Raw genomic sequence first — 18,491 nt, 5'->3', positions numbered from 1 at the left:
GATGGATTCTCCTGCAGAAATCTCTTAGTCCCTCCCATTTGTTTCACAAAAGACAAAACAGAGATGAGGAAACTGCCTTTCCCAGGGGCACAAGGCGACAGAGCTTTGACAAGAGCCTAGGTCTGCTGGTCCCTGGACCTGCTGTTAGGTGCTAATAAATCAGATCTTGAACTGTATTTCCTCTGCTAGCTGGGGAAGGAGAGCTGACCGTAATGAACAGGCTTCTGGGCCCGCTCAGGACAGAGAAGGGTGGGAGGGACACCACTTGAACTGAGAGCTGGAAGGGGTGTCATGGATCATGCAGTCTGACCCTGCATTTACAGATGAAAAAAAATGGAGGCCCATGGGGTGATGTGCCTACCCAAGGTCACATAGCAAGCTGGTGAGAGAACTAAGCTGAGAATGCAGGCCTCCTAATTCCTAGGGCTGCGCTGTTGCCCGACTGAATTAACCTCCCACCCCAGAAAGATGGATGACCAAGCCCTCCCAACCAGCTGCTGTCCGAAGGACAGATCCCTGGAGTCCTTGACTCTTGCAGGCTTTTTCTTCTCTCTCCTGGTGGTGCAACACTTAAGTAGGGTGCATTCTGCATAAATAATAAAGAATGCTTCCTTTGCAGGGAGGAAGGCCGCGTCTGGGCAGGCAGTGTGACAGATGGTATTTACAATGTGCACTGAGAAGTTCTCACACAGCCTCACTTGGGCTGTGTGGCTGAGAGATGGAGGAAGAGGATCTGAGTGCCCACTGTCTCACTCCCCTGCCTGATGTTCCCAGGCAGTGGCTGCTGCTGTTCCCGCGGCGCCCGCGTTTATGTTCAGGACTGCTTCCCCAGCGCCCGCCGCCTCCTGCCGCACTGAACATGGAGCTCCAGGATGCCTTACTGCTGCTGCTGCTGCTGCCTCATCATCGGAAAGCCTACCTCACGGACCTCACGTCATTCCTCGCAGCAGCCCCTCACTGGAGCAGCTGCTGGGCTGAATTGACCTTTTTCCCCAAAGGAGGCCAATGAAGTCCTACGAGACCAGACACTGGGCAGACTTCCCAGGGATTCTGGCCTCTGGGAGGCCTTCTCTAGGCCTGGGGAAGTACAAATAGGACAGGTTCATTCATGGAGCAAATACTTTTTGTGAACCTTCTATGTGCCAAGAATCATTCTAGGAGTCAAAGATCCTACTGCAGGCCGGGCACGGTGGCTCACGCCTGTAATCCCAGCACTTTGGGAGTCTGAGGCAGGCGGATGACTTGAGGTCAGGAGTTCGAGACCAGCGTGACCAACATGGTGACAACCTGTCTCTACTAAAAATACAAAAATTAGCTGGGCGTGGTGGCAGGCACCTGTAATCCCAGCTACTTGGGTGGCTGAGGCAGGAGAATCACTTGAACCAGGGAGGCAGAGGTTGCAGTGAGCTGAGATCACGCTACTGCACTCCAGCCTGGGTGACAGAGCGAGACTCTGTCTCAAAAATATATAATAATAATAATAATAATACTGCAAACTAACAAATCCTTGCCCTCTTAGACAGTGAGTTCTAATGTCAAGGTTTACCACAGGCCTTGCAGCTGATTGCCCTTGGCTCTGCCAGACTCGCACCATTTCTTTCCCTCCACAGAGTCTGTTGGACATTCTGGTGCCTGGTTCTGTGCAGTGGAAGAATATCAGATCATTCCCTCTTTTCCTGGGAAGACTGATTGCACACATAGGTTGAGAGAAACAAAGCAGATAAATAGACCAATGGAAGCTTTAGCTACAAAGCCAGACACAACCCCCGAAGTTTCTGACTCATCCAAGCCTGCAGCTGGACAAGTCCTATTTGTGCGCTGGGATTTAGCCTTGTCCGATTGCCCTGGGAAAGCAGTCTCTGTAGGCAGTGGTCAGCGGCTGGGGCCAAGGGCACTCACTACCCTCAGGGGCTTTTGTATTTCACTCTTTAAACAAAAACTTTGCTGAGAGGCATAGAGAATCAAACCTTCCCTGGGCCCAGGAATTTTAGTGTTCCCGTTTGTAAAATGGAGGCAATTGTATCTGTTCTGCTCACCTCTGAAAGGCTGGCTTTTTGAGGATGGAATGCAATGGCAAATGCGGAAGTGTTCTGAACTAAAGGCAGCAGGCATACAGGCGTATTATCATTATTCAGAAGAATTCTTTCTCCATACATAAAAGTTGTCTCTTGTTGCAGGCTGAGAGTAATAACTATATAATTAGACTTTGTGTCACATCAAGAGAGGCATCCTCTGTTTTTCATTAAACAGGCATTTGTTCTGTTTCTACGGTGTGCAATGTTGTGCATTGCAATGGATGTGAAATTGAGTAAGCCATAACCCTCCCCTTCAAGGAATATACATTCTGGTATCAGGAAGAGAAAACTTAGAAGATGTAATTCAAGGTCAAAAGGAAAAAGGGATTACCTGAATTGAACCTTAGAAAGACTGGGGAAAAAAAAAAAAAAAAGGAAAAAGCGATTCCGAGGAAGGAGTGGTTCGTTTGGGTTGGAGAGCTGAGGAAAGACTTGTGGAGAAGAGAGCATTCATCAGAGAGATGGGCGAGTTTTTCCTCATTTATATTTATTTATTTGTTTATTTTAGTCTTCTAGCTATGACATTCCAGCTCATTGCAGGCTAAAATTCCTGGGCTCAAGGGATCCTCCCACCTCAGCCTCCCAAGCAGCTGGGACTATAGGTCCCATGCCACCACACCTGGTTAGGTTTTTTATTTTTTTGTAGAGGCGGGGTCTTGCTATGTTGCCCGGGCTGGTTTTGAACTCCCAGCCTCAAGAGATCCTCCTGCCTCGGCCTCCCAAAGTGCTGGGATTATAGGTGTGAGCCACTGTGACCGGCCTGATGGGTAAGATAGAACAGATGGTCTACTGAGAAGACAGGACCTGCCTATAGCACAGTGAAGGTCATACTGAAGTCTTAGGGCCCAAAGAGAATTCAGAAATGGGATCCTGGGCCAGCCAGGCCCCAAGGAGGTGTCAGGGAAGGAAGGTTAGACCTCGAAAAGTAGTGGATTGTTTCCCTGAATGTGTGATTGGCTAAATCTTGGGACTGGGAAAGTTTTTTTCTGTGCTCTTCTGAGCTCAACTTTTGGGAGCCCACACCTTGCTTTGAAAGGGTTTGGTCTGTGAACCTAGACATCTTTCAGTAATGATTTAAGTTACTCAGAAAACTGGGGGCCCTGGAGTGAAAGGAAGAGACGAAAGGGAAAGAAATCCATGTAGCAGTCTTGTTCTGTTTGATGTGGCAGACAGCGGGCAATAATGGAAGAGCGCTGGAGATGGAGATGGAGGGTGGTTGGATTCCGCCATCCTCAGCCACGTCTGCTGTTTGGACTTGCAGACTTCAAACACAGCTGGGGGATTCCTGGAAGACAAAAGAATTCAGGGCCAGGGCTTGGATCTCAGTCAAAAATAACTTAACGTCTTCATCTGAGGCAGGCAAACAGTGGCAGCTCAGGGCTGGTTTCTCAGATGATTGGAGCTACAGGTGGGGACAGGGTGCCACAAAGGTCAGTTTAGACTGAAGTGGGCTGCAGAGGGAGAAGGGCCTCGGAGGGTGTGGGCCTGGCCTAGGGAGATGCCAGAATGAACCCCAAGTGAAAGAACGTCTGGAGAAAAAGCCCCATTTGCCCCCCTTCTGGGCACTGCCATTGCTTTGAGCAATAATTACAGCCCTTCACGTTTCTTCCCCGGCTTCTCATTAGCTCAAGGTGTCCACAAACAAACTGCTCAGCCCTTCGCCCTCCTCTCCCCACTTCCAGCAACTACTCCTGGCTTTTCCACGGCAGCCAACTGTCCCAGCTCCCAGGACCAGAACATCGGGTGCTTAAAAAAGCTCTGGGCGCAGTGGCTCACGCCTGTAATCCCAGCACTTTGGGAGGCTGAGATGGGCAGATCACGAGGTCAGGAGATCGAGACCATCCTGGCCAACATGGTGAAAACCTGCCTCTACTAAAAATACAAAAATTAGCTGGGCGTGGTGGCGTGCGCCTGTAGTCCCAGCTACTCAGAAGGCTGAGGCAGGAGAATTGCTTGAACCCAGAAGGCAGAAGTTGAAGTGAGCCGAGATCGTGCCACTGCACTCCAGCCTGGGGAAAGAGCGAGACTCCGTCTTACAAAAAAAAAAAAAAAAAAAAAAAAAAAATCAGAACTCCTTCCTCTCTTGGAGGGCACATTCGAGAGACTCAACCCCAAAAGGCTCTTCCTTCTCCCCTCCCCCTTATCCCACTGGACTGCCATTAGCGGATGACCTCATTTTCTCCCAGGAGGCCAGTGCCTGGGTCTCATTCCCTTTGTATTCTCAGCACCTCGGTCCGGGTCTGGCACATAATGGACACTCACCACGTGTGAGCTGAATGGCACTGCTGCGCTATCGCCAACTTAATCTTCCTAAAATGCTGCTCCAGTTAGAAGCCGTCAGTGCTTCTCTATCTCCCTTTGGGCGAGCTCCAACCTCCTGAGACCGGCACTCGGGGACTCTGGCAACACAGTGCTCCTTGCCTGCCGCCCGCCCGGCGTCCTCTCTTCGTGCTCAGCCACTTCATGGTTCCCAGCACAGTCGACGGCTTTCCCATCTCTGTGTCTTTGCCACAGCGGTTCCCTCCACCTAGAAACCCTTCCACGCTCTCTAGTGCAAGCTTGCCCCGTCTTGCAAAGCTCATCTCAATATCATGCTCCTGCCCTTCTAAACTGAGTTTGATCCACCCTTTCACAGCCCTTTATCCTGCTCTGAGTTGACTTTGAGTGTCTTGTTAGGAACCTTAAAAGAGGCCCTTACAAAATGAAGAGCAGGGTAGAGGTGCCAACAGGCCCAGTTGACTGTCACTTCTCATTAGACGCCAAAGGTTCTCCCAGGGTAGGGCCTGTGCACAGCCCACCTCCAGGCATTCATGAGTGCTTGCCCACTGCAGCTGGTCCGTGAAAGTGACGCCATGCCCATTCCCTCCTCTGCCCCCAAAATGCTGCAGAATATGCCAGCGTTAGGCTGTCTCAGGTGGGAGCAGAACAAAACGTGGCCAGGATGCCCGGCCACTCCCATCCCCCAGAGCTTTCTAGGCCTGGGCCTCAGGCGCCGTGTCCTACTGCCTGCTGGGGAGTGGGTTGCAGATTCACCTGGGGCTGAGGGGCACAGTGTTCTGACCAGCTAGGCTTAGGCGACATTGAGGACAACAGGTGAAGGGCGGCCTCAGGCTCATGGAGAAGGTTGGATGTAACAACCTGTCCTAACATTCTCCAAGTCCAGACACCCATCACCTCCCAGCAAGGGCCAAGGCAAGGGAAGCCACCTTCTGAAGCAAGAATCCTGGTGAGAGATCAGGAATTCCTTCTTAGGAGACTTTTGGGAACACAGTGTGCCAAGGCAGGTACTAGGGGTAGAAGGAGGAACAAGACAGCCTTCTGGATATGCTTCTGATCTTCCCTCTCCCTTTTATTCTAACCTCTGCTGGCCTCGTGACCCCTTCCTTGGACAGCACCTCTCATGTTCCTCTGCTCAGACCAACCTCCCTCCTGTCTAGACACTATACTACAGCCAGAGGGATCTTTTCAGTATGACTCTGCTGCTCTCAATTCTTCAGTGGCTCCCCATTGCCCTTAGGTAAAGTCCAAGCTTTTTTCCCATGAAACTCACAGCCCCTCACAACCTTCCCATCCAGGCTGGAGGCTTCTTTAGACTGGGCATCATGCTCCAGTTTCCAGCCATGCCAAACTGCTTGTCATTTGCCTCCCATATGATGCTGCTCCCCATGCTTGGCTGTGCTGTTTCCTCTACCTGGAACACCTCCTTCACCTTTTCCATGTTGCCTGGTTTTGTTATCCTTTCAGAAGCCTTGCTGGCCCCACAGGGACCCCCTCCTTTGGAGTTCTACACCCTTTGGGCTTCCCTTGAATCCAGGACTTATCCTTGTGTTCAGTGTAACTGTTACCCCAATTATATTTCTGGAGGGCAGAGTTTGGGTCTTATCTACCTCTGTATTCCCAAAGCTGTATCACTGGTACATGGTAGCAGCTTAATACATGTTCAGGAACAGAACTGAGCCTGCCAAGCTCCCTTCCCCATGAAGGGATGCTAGAGTTGGATATGTCGATAAGAGCTGTCCTTGGGCTGAAGAAGAGGCAGCTCCCATGGGCAGCTGGTGTCAGAGCACTGTCTGGGGCAGCTGGGCCCCCCAGTAGAGTGGCCAACCCGTTTCTGTGCCCTTCTCCTTCCAGTTCCCCGGGAACCAGGCTTCCTGGCCCACTTCTCTAGTCCCAGAGATCTAAGTAAAACAGAGCCAACACCCATGCAGGTCGTGCAAATGACAGCAAGGAGTACAGGAGGCAGCAACACGACACCCACCCCAGGGCCCCAGGAGTCACTTGTCCTTCTGGGTTTCTCTCCACAAAGGAATTAGCCTCTCTTCTGTCCCCTGAAGCCTGTTTTCAAAATCACACCCCATGCAGACAGTTTTATTTACAAGGAAATCTTGGCAGGATCTTGACTTGTTAGTAGAGTAGGGATGGGGAGGAGGGTGGTAAGAAACAAAAATAGTTGAAATGATCACACTTTCTGAAACAGAGATGAAAATTTGTGTCTGTAGCAAACTCACCTAATTAGAACCAAGTTAATTCCCTTCTCAGTGTTTCAGGAGAGCAGTCATTGCTGGTGAGATGGTCGCAGGTCGGATCCTGGGCACGGGGTTATGTGTTTGCTTTATGAAGATGACTGCATTAATTGCAGCTCTCACTAATGGAAAGGAGCCTGCTTCGGAGAGGAAGGAAGAAGGGCAAAGACTAGTGAGTGAGTGGGTGGTGGGAAGAGGAAAGGAAGAGGTGTGGAAGGGCACAGCCTTGGTGTAGGCTGCAGACTGACTGTGAGATGGCTCCTGGAGGAGCCCCTGAGCCTCTAGGAAGAGCTGGCCCCTGCCAGGCCGGCCACTGGCACCGTTTACAGCCAGAGCCTCTGCTTCTGGAGATGGTCTCTTTTGGGGGCACTTTCCTGCAGGGAAACAGCATCGACTTTTTTCTTTAAAAGATCCCCTACTCCTTTTTGGCTTCCTTTCTAATTGTTTTAGTTTCTTTACCGTCCCTCGCCCCAGATGGGGCACTTCCCTGAGCTTACCTTTGTCCATGCAGTCAAATGAAGGCTGGGCATGGTCACTTAGCTCTGGGGTAGGGAGGGCAAGATTTAGGCTTTGGGGCCCAGGACCCCCCAATCTAACTTCTCCCATTTCTAGGCCTCCCGGGACCTCCCAGAATCTGAGACCTCAGCGAATAGGACCTAAGGATGGTCGGGGGGAGGGGGGATCCCGTCCTTACGGAACGGCGCCCCCAATTCACTCCTAGTTAACCCTGACGTCGCCAACTTAGTGAGAACCTCTCTTCTGTCTCCATCACACATCTCCCACCTCCAAAAGATGGTTAAGCCGATGGGAGAGACGAGCCCGGGCCCGGAGTGCAGGCCCGTGGTGACGGGGTCGGGGACCGCGCAGTCCCCCTCCCCGCCCGGGGCAGCGCCGCCACTTCCTCGCCAGCTGCGCCGCAGCCCTCCCCTCCGGGGCCGCGCGGCTCTGACCGACTGGGCCCTGGTGGCGGCGCCCGGGGTGGGGTGCGGGGCGGGGGCCGGCATTCCCCGCGAGCAGCCCCGCCCCCGCCCGCGCACCGCCCCCGAGGACTCCGCGGGGAGGAGGAGACTCGGGCGCAGAGCGGGGGCCGCGAGAAGCGGGAAGGGAACGCGTGGAGCGGCGGGGCCGCGGCCGGCCCAAGGGCGCCCTCGCCTCGGAGCCCAGCGCGGGGGCCGGGGCGGAGGCGGAGGCCAGCGGGGCTGCGAGCGCGGAGAAGTTTGGCGGCGGAGGGGCCGGGCGTCCCGGGGTCGCGAGGAAGCGGCTGCGGCGCGGGGACCCGGGCCATGGGGGCGGGGGCGGGGGCGGGCGCGGGCGGCGGGGCGGGCGCGGAGGCGGCGCGGCGCGCACGGAACCCCCGAGCGGCAGCCGCGGCGCAAAGTTAGCCTAGCGCCCCGGGACGAGCCTCGCAGCCGCCGCCGGCCCCAGACCCCATCTCGGCCATGGGCGAACACCCCAGCCCGGGCCCCGCGGTGGCCGCTTGCGCCGAGGCGGAGCGCATCGAGGAGCTGGAACCTGAGGCCGAGGAGCAGCTGCCCGCGGCGCCGGAGGACGTGAGTGTCCCCTCCCCGCCCGGCAAACTTTCTAGGGGAACCCGGGGGGAAAGCCACCCCCGTCTTGCCCCCCGCCAGGCAACTTGGAGGTTTCAAGGTGACGCGGGAGCGCCCCGGATTGGCCGGGTCCCGGCGGGCAGGAGGGGGCGGAGGGACCGGTCCCCCGAAACGCGCGCTCACTGCCTCCCCCGCTTGGGCTCCCGCGGCTTCCCTGTGGGACGCAGCCCCGCCGCTGCGCCGCGGACCTGTCGCCGCCGGAGCCCCCTCCCCGCCGCTGGTGCAGTGCCCGGGACACGGCGTTTTCCCGCAGAGGCGGCCGCGTCACAGCAGTGACTCCCCCTCCCCTCACGCCCGCGACCTGCGGGCTCGGGAGCTGGGGAAGGAGCGGACCCCGCAGAGTCCAGATCCCTGGCGGTGCAGGCCGGTTTGGCGACCCGCTCCTCCGCTCCAGGATTAGCTCCCGCCCCGCACCTGCCTTGTCACTGATTGAAATTCAAGCCGGCCCGCGTCTCTGACCCCGGCTGGAGCTGGGAGGGAGAGTGCTGGGAGCGGCTTTGCTCCCAGAACGGGGTCCGGGAGTCCCAGACCGCGGTTGTTCCAGGGGACGGTCCCCTGCGCGCGCGAGAGAGGGGCTTCCCTGAGGGCTTCCCCGCGGTCCTGCGGGCCGGCCCTGGGAACTGGAGTTTATTGGGTTAACCTCCCGGGGCCAATCTACAAATAGGGGTGAAAACCCAGGCAGACACCCTGCCCTGCCCACCCCTCCTTAAGAGGGGGGGATGGTAGTGAAACCAGGCCCCCAGCCCACACAACCAAAGCGGGAAAGTCTGAATGGGGCTGGGGGGAGTTTACGATCTTCTCTCTTTGGCGTCTGCGGTTAAATCTATCACTTCCCTCTCGCCCTAAACAGCCCTGGTAGAATCTGATGTAGTCACCACTTAGACTCAGCCCTGGAAGAGAATGGGTGGGCTTCAGTGCACTCGGCACCCGCCCCCAACAAAAAGCAAAAAACCCCGAAAACCTGCAGGCAAAATGTTAGTGTTTATGCAGAGGTGAGTTCTCCTGTAGGGGTCTCTGGCCCCCAGCAGGTGAGACCCACTGCGGCAGGGTCTGATGGAATTGCACTGGGCCATGCTCTTCCAGGCCCGGGAGTAGCTGTGGACATAAGCTTTAGGCAGCAGAAATTATTAGAGGCGCTTGGACATAGTTGGACGGCTTTATTTAGTAATTGTTGAGAATCACTTGTTCTGCCAGTTCCAGAACCAGCAACACCCACCTTGCTGCCTCCGCCCCCACCCCCACCCCATCCCTTACTGTGAGTTTCCTCCCTCTGTTCGGTGTGGACTCATTGGGGAGCTCCTCCCAGGGTTCCCCTGCTCTCCTGTGGCCAGTCCCTGATTTTGGTCATGACTCCTGGGCAGCCGCTGGGAGGCTATGTCAGAAACATTCGAAGACTGCAGAGACCTTGGTGATAAGTGTGTCTTTCTTTCTCTCCTCTTCCTCCTCTCCTGCATGGCCTCCCTCTCTGCCAGCACTGGAAAGTCCTGTTTGATCAGGTATGTGAGTAGTTAACCCCTCCACTCCTTCCAGCCCTCCCTGAGATTGGTCTCAGTCTCCCTGCTTGCGTGGGTTTCCCTAGCTCTGTGCTCCTGAGATGGTGACGTGGGGTGGGGGTGTGGCTTCGTGCATCTCTGGGGCTGAAAGACACTGCTCTCCAGGTATCAGGAGGAGGAGATGGGCTCCCCTGAGAGGATCTCCCTCCCGCCTCCTCCCTATTCTGCTGCACCAGAGCCGGGTTCACACCGTATAAAATTGGACGTTATACATTGAATACCTGGGAAATCCTCCGTGTGCCTGAGGATTGCAGTAGGTGGCTGGAGAGGTGGGGGAAGGGCATGGGCTGACAACCCCTCTCCCTTTCTACCTCCACTGTCGAGAGTCCATGACCACCACTGAAGTCAAATCCCTGCCATCCTTGGGAGCTGACACAATATGGACCCTTTTGAAGCCTGATTCGATTTCTTTAATTCTGTCATAGGGATGGGGGAGTGCTGGGAGGTTCCAGAGGGGAAATTGTATGTGATTCTTTGCAATGCCTGGAGTCTAGGTGTAGGGAGTGGAGTTGGGGGTGCCAAGTATTGGCTTTTGGATCTGGAGATGGATGTTTGACCTTCAGCAAGGAACTGGCTCTCTCCTCTTTGCTTAGCATTCAAAGTGGGTGCTGTTGTGTGCTTTCTTCTCCCTGTTTGCCCGTTGTTGGGGGATAGTGAGTGTTGTGGCCTTTGGGTGAGATTGATTGCACCATGAAGTTTGTGTAACTTTAAGAAATTGGTGTGAGTGGGCCAGAGGGAATGTGTTGGATTGGAGAAGGAGATAAAGCTGAAAGTTAGCTCCAACCAGGTCTTCACTGTAGGCAGGGGAAGCCTTAGAAAGTTTTTTAGCAGAGTTTTTACGTGATCCAAGCCAGGCTTTGGAAAGCTCCATTGTCTTAGGGGTGAGGGGTGAGTGGGTGGCAGGGATGAGGGGGGGAGGAGCTGCAGCGCTGAACAGAGGCAAGAAGGTGACAGTGAGGATGGACAGGAAGAGGGACGTGGTGATGGAAGAATTGGAAGATCTTAATAGTCCTACATAGATGAGGGTTCCCACATATGTAACTTCGAGTTTCTGAACCTAGGAGGAAAAGAAAAAGTCGGAGTGGGGCCGGGTTCAGTGACTCACTGAACCCCCCATATTTTGGGAGGCTGAGGTGGGAGGATCACTTCGATCACTTCAGCCCAGTAGTTCAAGACCAGCCTGGGCAACAAAGTGAGACCTCATCTCTACAAAAAATAAAAAAACTAGCCAGGCGTGGCAGTACACTCCTGTGGTTCCAGCCACGTGGAAGACTGAGGCAGGAGGATTGCTTGAGCCCAGGAAGTAGAGGCTGCAGTGAGCCACGACTGTGCTACTGCACTCCAACTCTGGTGACAGAGTGGGACCCTGTCTCAAAACAAACAAAACCAAGTTGAAGTGGGAGAGAGGTTGGCAAGAATGACAACTTTGGTTTGAGACAAGTTCACTCAGAGGAGCCAGCCGGTTCCAGATGCCCCAGTGGGAGTGGAGACTGGGAATTGCAGTGTGAAAGGCCTGGGGCGTGGATTTGGGGTTAGGATCCATATCAACCACGAGGCCTGGCTGTGGTTTGAAGTTCAAAGCATGCACCAGCTCCTGTCCTGACGGGTAGAGCATCTCTCCCTCTAGCTCCTAAGAGTACAGCAGCTGCTGGCCTGACGCCCCGAGGCAGGAGGGAGCCCGCTGCGCCACTGCCACCACGATCACCAAGCTGCCAGCCCTTCACACCTCCTGCCAGATTTAGAATCAGAACCTAGAACAAAGTGTATCATTCTTTTTTTTCTCTGTCTGTGTCTATCTTTCTCATTTGATTAATTTCCTTTGCCAGTCCCTGTGTGTATGTGTACATTTTGAAACAAACCATTTGGGTGAAAGAAGGAGAGCTTTTAGTAGGAAGAATTTGGAACTCAAGGGAGCAGAAAGAATGTGTAGCACCTAATATTAGCTACTGGTCTATGAAATCCAATTTTTTCAACTGAAGGTAGATCCTGGGTGTCACAGAGAGCATACTCCTGCTTCTGGGAGGCCAGCCTAGAAATCATTCCGGACAAGGAAAATTCATTCTAGGAAAGAAATTAGGCCAGGCACAGTGGCTAATGCCTGTAATCCCAGCATTTTGGGAGGCTGAGACAGGAGGATGGCCTCCCAAAAAGTGAGACCCTGTCTCAGGGAAAAAAAAAAAAAAAGTAAACAACCCTGATAGGTCAAACTGCAGTCATGAATGGGACATGACACCCATCAGAGTCCCTGTGAGCACATGTGGCTCTGGAGTTCACCTTCCAGAAATCAATGGCATCGGAGGCTGGAACCAGTCAGGCATCTCCTCCCTTCCTTCTTGGGTCAGTCAGACACCAGTGGTCACCCAGTTTCAAACTGGCATCTGCTAGGATCTGTTTTCCAGCAGTTAGGGATAGATTGGACCAGTCCCTCCATACTGTCTGGTTCTTCAGCATGTGGAGTAGACTTGATCTAGCATGATGCCAACTGGACCCCAAGGGCTAGAAGCCATGACGTTGGTCTTGCTGGTTCTATGTGGTCACCCTTAAACTAAATGGCCAGGATGCCTTTTGTGGGAATTGGAGGTGAAGAAAGCAGGTGACCCCAGTCCCATGGAAGCTTCCACATCCCTCTCCCTGGCATTCTGGCATTTGGCTTGCTCAAGCAGGGGTGTAGTGGGGCCAGTCTATGCCACGCCTCCTCACTCCCCCTACTTCTTCCCCATGGATCCCAGAAGTTAAAACAGGCGGGAGACCTGAAGGTCATCAGTTCAACCCACTATGTTCCATGTGTTCATTTCCTATTCGGACTTCTTGAGGGAATTGTCTTTTCATATTTTGGGGATCTTGATGGTTTTCCTAAATATTTCAATAGATCTAAAATTTACCGCCAGGTGTGATGGCTCACTCCTGTAATCCCAGCACTTTGGGAGACCGAGGCAGGTGGATCACTTGAGGTTGGGAGTTCGAGACCAGCCTGACCAACATGGGGAAACCCCATCTCTACTAAAAATACAAAGTTAGCTAGGCGTGGTGGCGCATGCCTGTAATCCCAGCTATTCGGGAGGCTGAGGCAGGAGAATCACATGATCCTGGGAGGCGGACGTTGCGGTGAGCCTAGATCAGACCGTTGCACTCCAGCCTGGGCGACAAGAGTGAAAAAACTGTCTCAAAAAAAGAAAAATCATAAATATTAGTCTGTTGTTATAGTATAATATCATGGTAAAGATGTCTTATTTTTCTGACCAGGTGCTCACACCTGTAATCCCAACACTTTGGGAAGCCAAGGTGGGCAGATCACTTGAGCTCAGGAGTTCAAGACCAGCCTAGGCAACATAGTGAGACCCCATATCTATTTCTTAAAAGTTAAAAAAGAAATTTTTTTTTTTTTGAGACAGAGTTTCGCTCTTGTTACCCAGGCTGGAGTGCAATGGCGCGATCTCGGCTCACCGCAACCTCCGCCTCCCGGGTTCAGGCAATTCTCCTACCCCAGCCTCCTGACTCGCTGGGATTACAGGCACGCGCCACCATGCCCAGCTAATTTTTTGTATTTTTAGTAGAGACGGGGTTTCACCATGTTGACCAGGATAGTCTCGATCTCTTGACCTCGTGATCCACCCGCCTCGGCCTCCCAAAGTGCTGGGATTACAGGCTTGAGCCACCGAAAAAAGAAATTTTTTAAAGAAAAAAAGTCTTATTTTCTGTGGAATCTGTAGAGCTTCTCCTTCATTATTCCTTCTGTTGCCTTAGATCTGAGATAGTTTTCATCCCTCCCCAGATCTCATAAGCATGCCCTTCTATTTCCTACTACTTTTTCTGATTAAAAAAATCATATAACCCTGCACTCCATCTGCATCTGATTCCTATCCAGCTATGCTAGCATCGTTTATTAAGTAAGCCTCTGTATACATTGTTTGAGAAATGTTATCATTTGGTAAATTTTTGTGTGTGGTTGGGTTTATTTTTTTATTTCTGATCTATGCCACTGAGATGTATAATTTTGTCCAGGTAATGTCCCCTTTGGTTATCGCTTTCTATCTGTTCCATGGGTTTCTGACAAGCTTCCCTTTCTCAGGTTATGCTTTGATAATCTTATTCTCAGTCCCTTCCTGAATCCCAGGTAGCTTTGATCCGAGGTCAAATATTTAGTCAAAGGCCAAGTAGTGGGGCAGTGGCAGATGTGGGACCGGAGCCCAGTTAACCCACAAAGGGTTTCTTGGATTGGAAAAGTCATTTCCAGGTTTACCCTTAAAAATGCCTCCAAGATCTCTAAATGTTTATTGAACAAAAGGGTTTGGAGCAGAGTTCTGTTAAGTCAACAAAGCACAATTGCTTTCAAGCTCAAAAGAACAAGAGGGAAAGGCAGAATTGAAAGTAACTTGACTGTCTTCCTTTTTCCCTTCTCACTGGAGAGCCTGTATTTCCTAGACCCCTGAAAGAGACCCCAACCTTGCTAATCTCCCAGAAGGAAAGCAGACAAGTATTAACTAGCCCACCAAAATTACAAATATGTGCTATCATGAACAGAAGGCATGGGGCCACTTTGGTGGGCTGCTTGGGGCAGAACCTTGGATTTGGAGTCAGATAGACCTGGGTTCAGCTCTTACTCACTTTGTGATTGGAGGTAATTACATTAGCTCTCTGAGCCTCAGTTTCCTCCTCTGTGAAATGGGGACAGTAATCTTTAACTCCAGGGTAACTTTGAGAATTAAATAGAAGTGGAAACTCCTTTAGCAATATCTGATTCCCAGTGGACATTCAACAAATATATCTTCATTGAGAATCAGAATTTGCTTGGAGAAGACAAGGACCACTTCTGAGATCCAGGCCCCTATGGGGAAGGCAGCTCCTCAAGAGACACTTCTGAGCCCAGAGGATTTTTCTGCTTTCTGTCTTCAAGGGCCTCCCCTTCCCAGCCCCTGCCCTCCAGCCTGGGGGTCTTCCCTTGGCCTGACTTCATTTGTAGTCCCCCCTGCAAGTTGGCTTAAGGGGTGTTCTGGGAGCCGAAAAGAGGTTCAGATAAGACCCCTGAAGGGATTAACAAGGAGCCGCAGAGAAAACTCCTGCCCTAGAGACAGGGTGTTGGCCACCCCTGGAACTCACAAGTAGCCCGCAGAGCAGGGTTCCCAGAGAGGAACAAAGCCAGGGGCTTAACTGGAGCCTTTGGGCTCTGCACCCCCAACTCCTTACCAAGTAGCTTGCAGGACCCTTGAGGCTGTGGACTCTTCACCACCACAGCCTGCTTCCTTACCTTGCTCCTGCCCCAGTGACCCCCTCAGCTATACTGACATTAACCCTTTTATTCCTGACCACTCACAGAAATGCATTTGATTGCTTTGGGCAACAGGGCCGAGGGATCCAAGATTGTACAACTCCTGGCTGCCTGCCTGACACATAATAGATACACACATTTGAGCGAATGACAGGTTGAACTGCAGCCCTGCACGCGTTGTTTCGGGTTAAGATATCCTCTCCAGTAGCAGGCCCTGACTGTGCGGCGAGCACGCTCATGGCAGCCCCTCTGCTACCGCATGGCTGCTGCCACCTCAAGGATTGTGGATTATTAGAAGGTTGATGGAGGCATCTTGTCCAGTCTGCTCATTTTGTTTTTGTTTGTTGTTTGTTTTGAAATGTAGTTTCACTCTTTACCCAAGCGGGAATACAGTGGTGTGGCCTTGGCTCACTGCAACCTCTGTCTCCCGGGTTCAAGTGATTCTCCTGTCTCAGCTTCCCGAGTAGCTGGGATTACAGGTGCCTGTTATCACATCTGGCTAATTTTTTTGTAGTTTTAGTAGAGACAGGGTTTCACTGTGTTGACCAGGCTGGTCTCAAACTCCTGATCTCAGGTGATTCACCCGCCTTGGCCTCCCAAAGTGCTGGGATTACAAGCATGAGCCATGGCATCCAGCCCAGTCTGCTCATTTTGCAAATGAGGAAACAGAAGTTAGTGGCCTACTGAGGTCACTTGGTGCAATAGAGTCAGAGCTGAGACTAGATCCCAACCCTGCTTTCTATCTGACTGTGTTCCTGCCACCAGGCCATTCACTTACTTGGTGCCTTGAGTAACCAAGGCAGGTGGAGAAGACACATATCCGGGTCAAGTCCCAGTTCTGCTCCTACTAGGTGTGGGCGAATGGGCAAGCCAGGTGACCTCTTCAGGCCTCAGTTTTCTTGTCTGTAAAGTGCCCAGACTAATAACCTTCCCCTCCGCATTGCTGTGAAGATGAGATGCTGTGTATATGTGTATATAGTGCTTGGCATGGTGTGTAGTGAGCACCTCATAAACACTGTTGTGTGTTACAGGAATTTAAAGAAACAGAAAGACACTCACACATAATAGAGTAAGATAGAGTAGGTCTTTTTGTTTTTTTGAGACAGTCTCACTCTGTGGTCCAGGCTGGAGTGTAGTGGGGCAATCTTGGCTCACTGCAACCTCTGCCTCTCGAGTTCAAGTGATTCTTCTGCCTCAGGCTCCCAAGTAGCTGGGATTACAGGTGCGTGCCACCATACCTGGCTAATTATTGTATTTTTAGTAGAGATGGGGTTTCACCATATTGGCCAGGCTGGCCTCGAACTCCTGGCCTCAAGTGATCTGCCTGCCTCAGCCTCCCAAAGTGCTGGGATTACAGGCATAAGCCAACATGCCTGGCCAGACCTAGGTCTTGAATCACAGTGTTCAGAGCACAGGTGGGGTTCCTTCCACCATATCAGGCTGCCTGCTTTAGGGAAGAAGCTGAAAAAATCATATTCCCCTGAACTTTCCAGAGAGAAAGGAGAAGATTTTGGACAAAGGCTGCCTGGGGAGTATTGTGCATGGCAGAGGGTGAAGGATGAGATGAGGCGTCTGGCCACCAAGTAGACAGGGCTAGCGCTTCTCTGGTGTTCTGATTTGGCACTTCCTGCCGGAGCTTTACTTAGAGGTCTATCGTGAGACACTGGGGCCACTGTCTTTGCTGGGGAAATGAGTCCATGTGTGTCTCAAGCTGCAGACAACTAGAGGTAGCCCCCGTCTCCATTCCCCAGGCTTTTGTGAAGCAAGGTACAGGTTGAAGTCAGTATATTTGAGTCAGTAAATATTCTTTGAGGGAGCAAACATTGAACGTCTAACTGCGTGCATATAAATTTGTTGTCTCATTTTGATCTCTCAGCAGCCCTGTGAGGTGCGTGCTGCTGCCCCTCAAAAGAGGAAACTGGCTGGGTGCGGTAGGTCACACCTGCAATCCCAGCACTTTGGGAGGTTGAGATGGGAGGATGGATTGCTTGAGGCCAGGAGTTTGAGACCAGCCTGGTCAACATAACAAAACCCCTTCTCTATTTAAAATAAAAGAGAAAGTGAGGCTTGAGGGGGCGGGGCTTGCCCAAAGACAGCAGTGAGAACCCTCTGCAGCAGTCACGTGTGTATATGTGTGCGCGTGTGTGAGTGCCTGTTCGTGCGTGAATGTGCATGTGTGTGTGCATGTAAGTGTGTGTGTGTGTGTGTGTGTGTGCCCCCACAAGGCTTCTGGGTGGCTTCTGAAATGGGGCAGGAGACGCAGGAGCAGTTAAGCACCTGTATTCTTCCAGCCCTTATCCTGCCTGCCATGTACCCCCTCTGTACTTGCTCCCCTCCTTCTCCCTGGATCTGTCAGCTCTCTCTCCTCTGGGTGACCAGAGGGACCCTTTGGTGCGTGCCAGGAGAAGCAGCAGCAGCCGGTGGTTTAGGCTGAAGTGGAGGATGGAGTGGATGCCAGACCCCTCCCTGCTCACATCCACTCTCGGCTCCCTGCCTGCGGCTCCCTGGAGACTCCTGGGCTTCATGGCCATGACTCGGCTTCAGTCCCCAGGCGGCTTCAGTCCCCAGGCGGCCGTCAGGCTGGGCCAGATGAGTCAGCATGGATGTTAGAGCTGCTCCTCCCAGGTACCCAAAGGCCTCTGAGTCACAGCTTCCCCCCCACAAGCCCCTTCAGTGGCCTGGGAAAGTCAGGGACCGTTCTGGAATGGGGAGAGAGCCGTCTGTGTGCCTGGGAGGCCTTGTGAAGAGGTCGGAAGGAAGAGAAGGGGCCTGCAGGAGTCCCCCAGGGGCAGCTGTCATGGTGGGAAGTAATAGGCCCAGTGGAGAAGGAAGGGTGAGGTCGCTTCTTCCCCTCACTGTCCAGCTGTTGGGAGAGCTGGGTGGCTTCCTGGAAGTGTGCCAATTGTTGAGGGCTCGGCCTGAGTTCAGGCCAGGATGCCTGTCTCTCCCTAATCATCCTGCCCACCCCTATCCTAGGATTCACCTGTTTGACTTGGGGCAAGGGGGATGCTCAGGAGCCTGCCTGGGGCTTTTGGGAGAAGCCCCATGAGAGGGCTGAGCTGCTTTCCCCACCTCTCTATGGTGGCAGCTGAGGGAGCAGAAATAATACAACTGGGAATCCCAGAATCTAGAAGCTTCTCCAGCTGTCAGGGGCCTAGCCTGGCCAGATCCTAGGGGAGTGGGTGTTGCAAGGGCCACTCATGCCTTCATCTGGGGAGGCTGGAGGACAGGAGGGGTCAGAACCTGGTTTTAGGAGCTGGTCTCTCTCCTTCCCACAGAGGCTTGAGGTCTCTGAAAACCCACTCCCAGCCCCAGCTTGAAGCAGGCCAGACTGCCCAGGTCCACCCCTTCCAGAGTGCCCTGGACAGGGGGCATGTCTCTGAGTACCTCAATTTCTGTATCTGTTAAATGGGATGAACCAGACTTACTCCAGGGTTGGTATGAGAACAACAACAGCAACAAAAATT

General features: G+C 52.8%; 1 protein-coding gene across 3 annotated transcripts in view; it reads left to right on the top strand.

Annotated features, from left to right (window-relative positions):
* The first annotated feature begins 7,960 nt into the window (after positions 1-7,960).
* RHBDL3 (rhomboid like 3) overlaps positions 7,961-18,491 on the top strand; it is a 58,975-nt gene continuing 48,444 nt past the window's right edge. The window contains exons 1-2 of one of the 3 annotated variants that reach the window (XM_032280914.1): positions 7,961-8,148; positions 9,678-9,701. In XM_032280914.1, the coding sequence (XP_032136805.1) occupies positions 8,038-8,148; positions 9,678-9,701 (135 nt within the window). In that variant the 5' untranslated portion in view covers positions 7,961-8,037. Of the gene's footprint in view, positions 8,149-9,677; positions 9,702-9,742; positions 10,012-18,491 lie in introns of those variants that run through there. The other 2 variants (XM_032280915.1, XM_032280916.1) reach the window with 2 other exon arrangements.

Source organism: Sapajus apella, unplaced genomic scaffold, assembly GCF_009761245.1.
Source record: "Sapajus apella isolate SASKATOON/1434 unplaced genomic scaffold, GSC_monkey_1.0 scaffold12, whole genome shotgun sequence".
NCBI lineage: Eukaryota > Metazoa > Chordata > Mammalia > Primates > Cebidae > Sapajus > Sapajus apella.
Note: the sequence above shows the minus strand (reverse complement) of the source record. Positions and strands in the feature narration are given on the sequence as shown.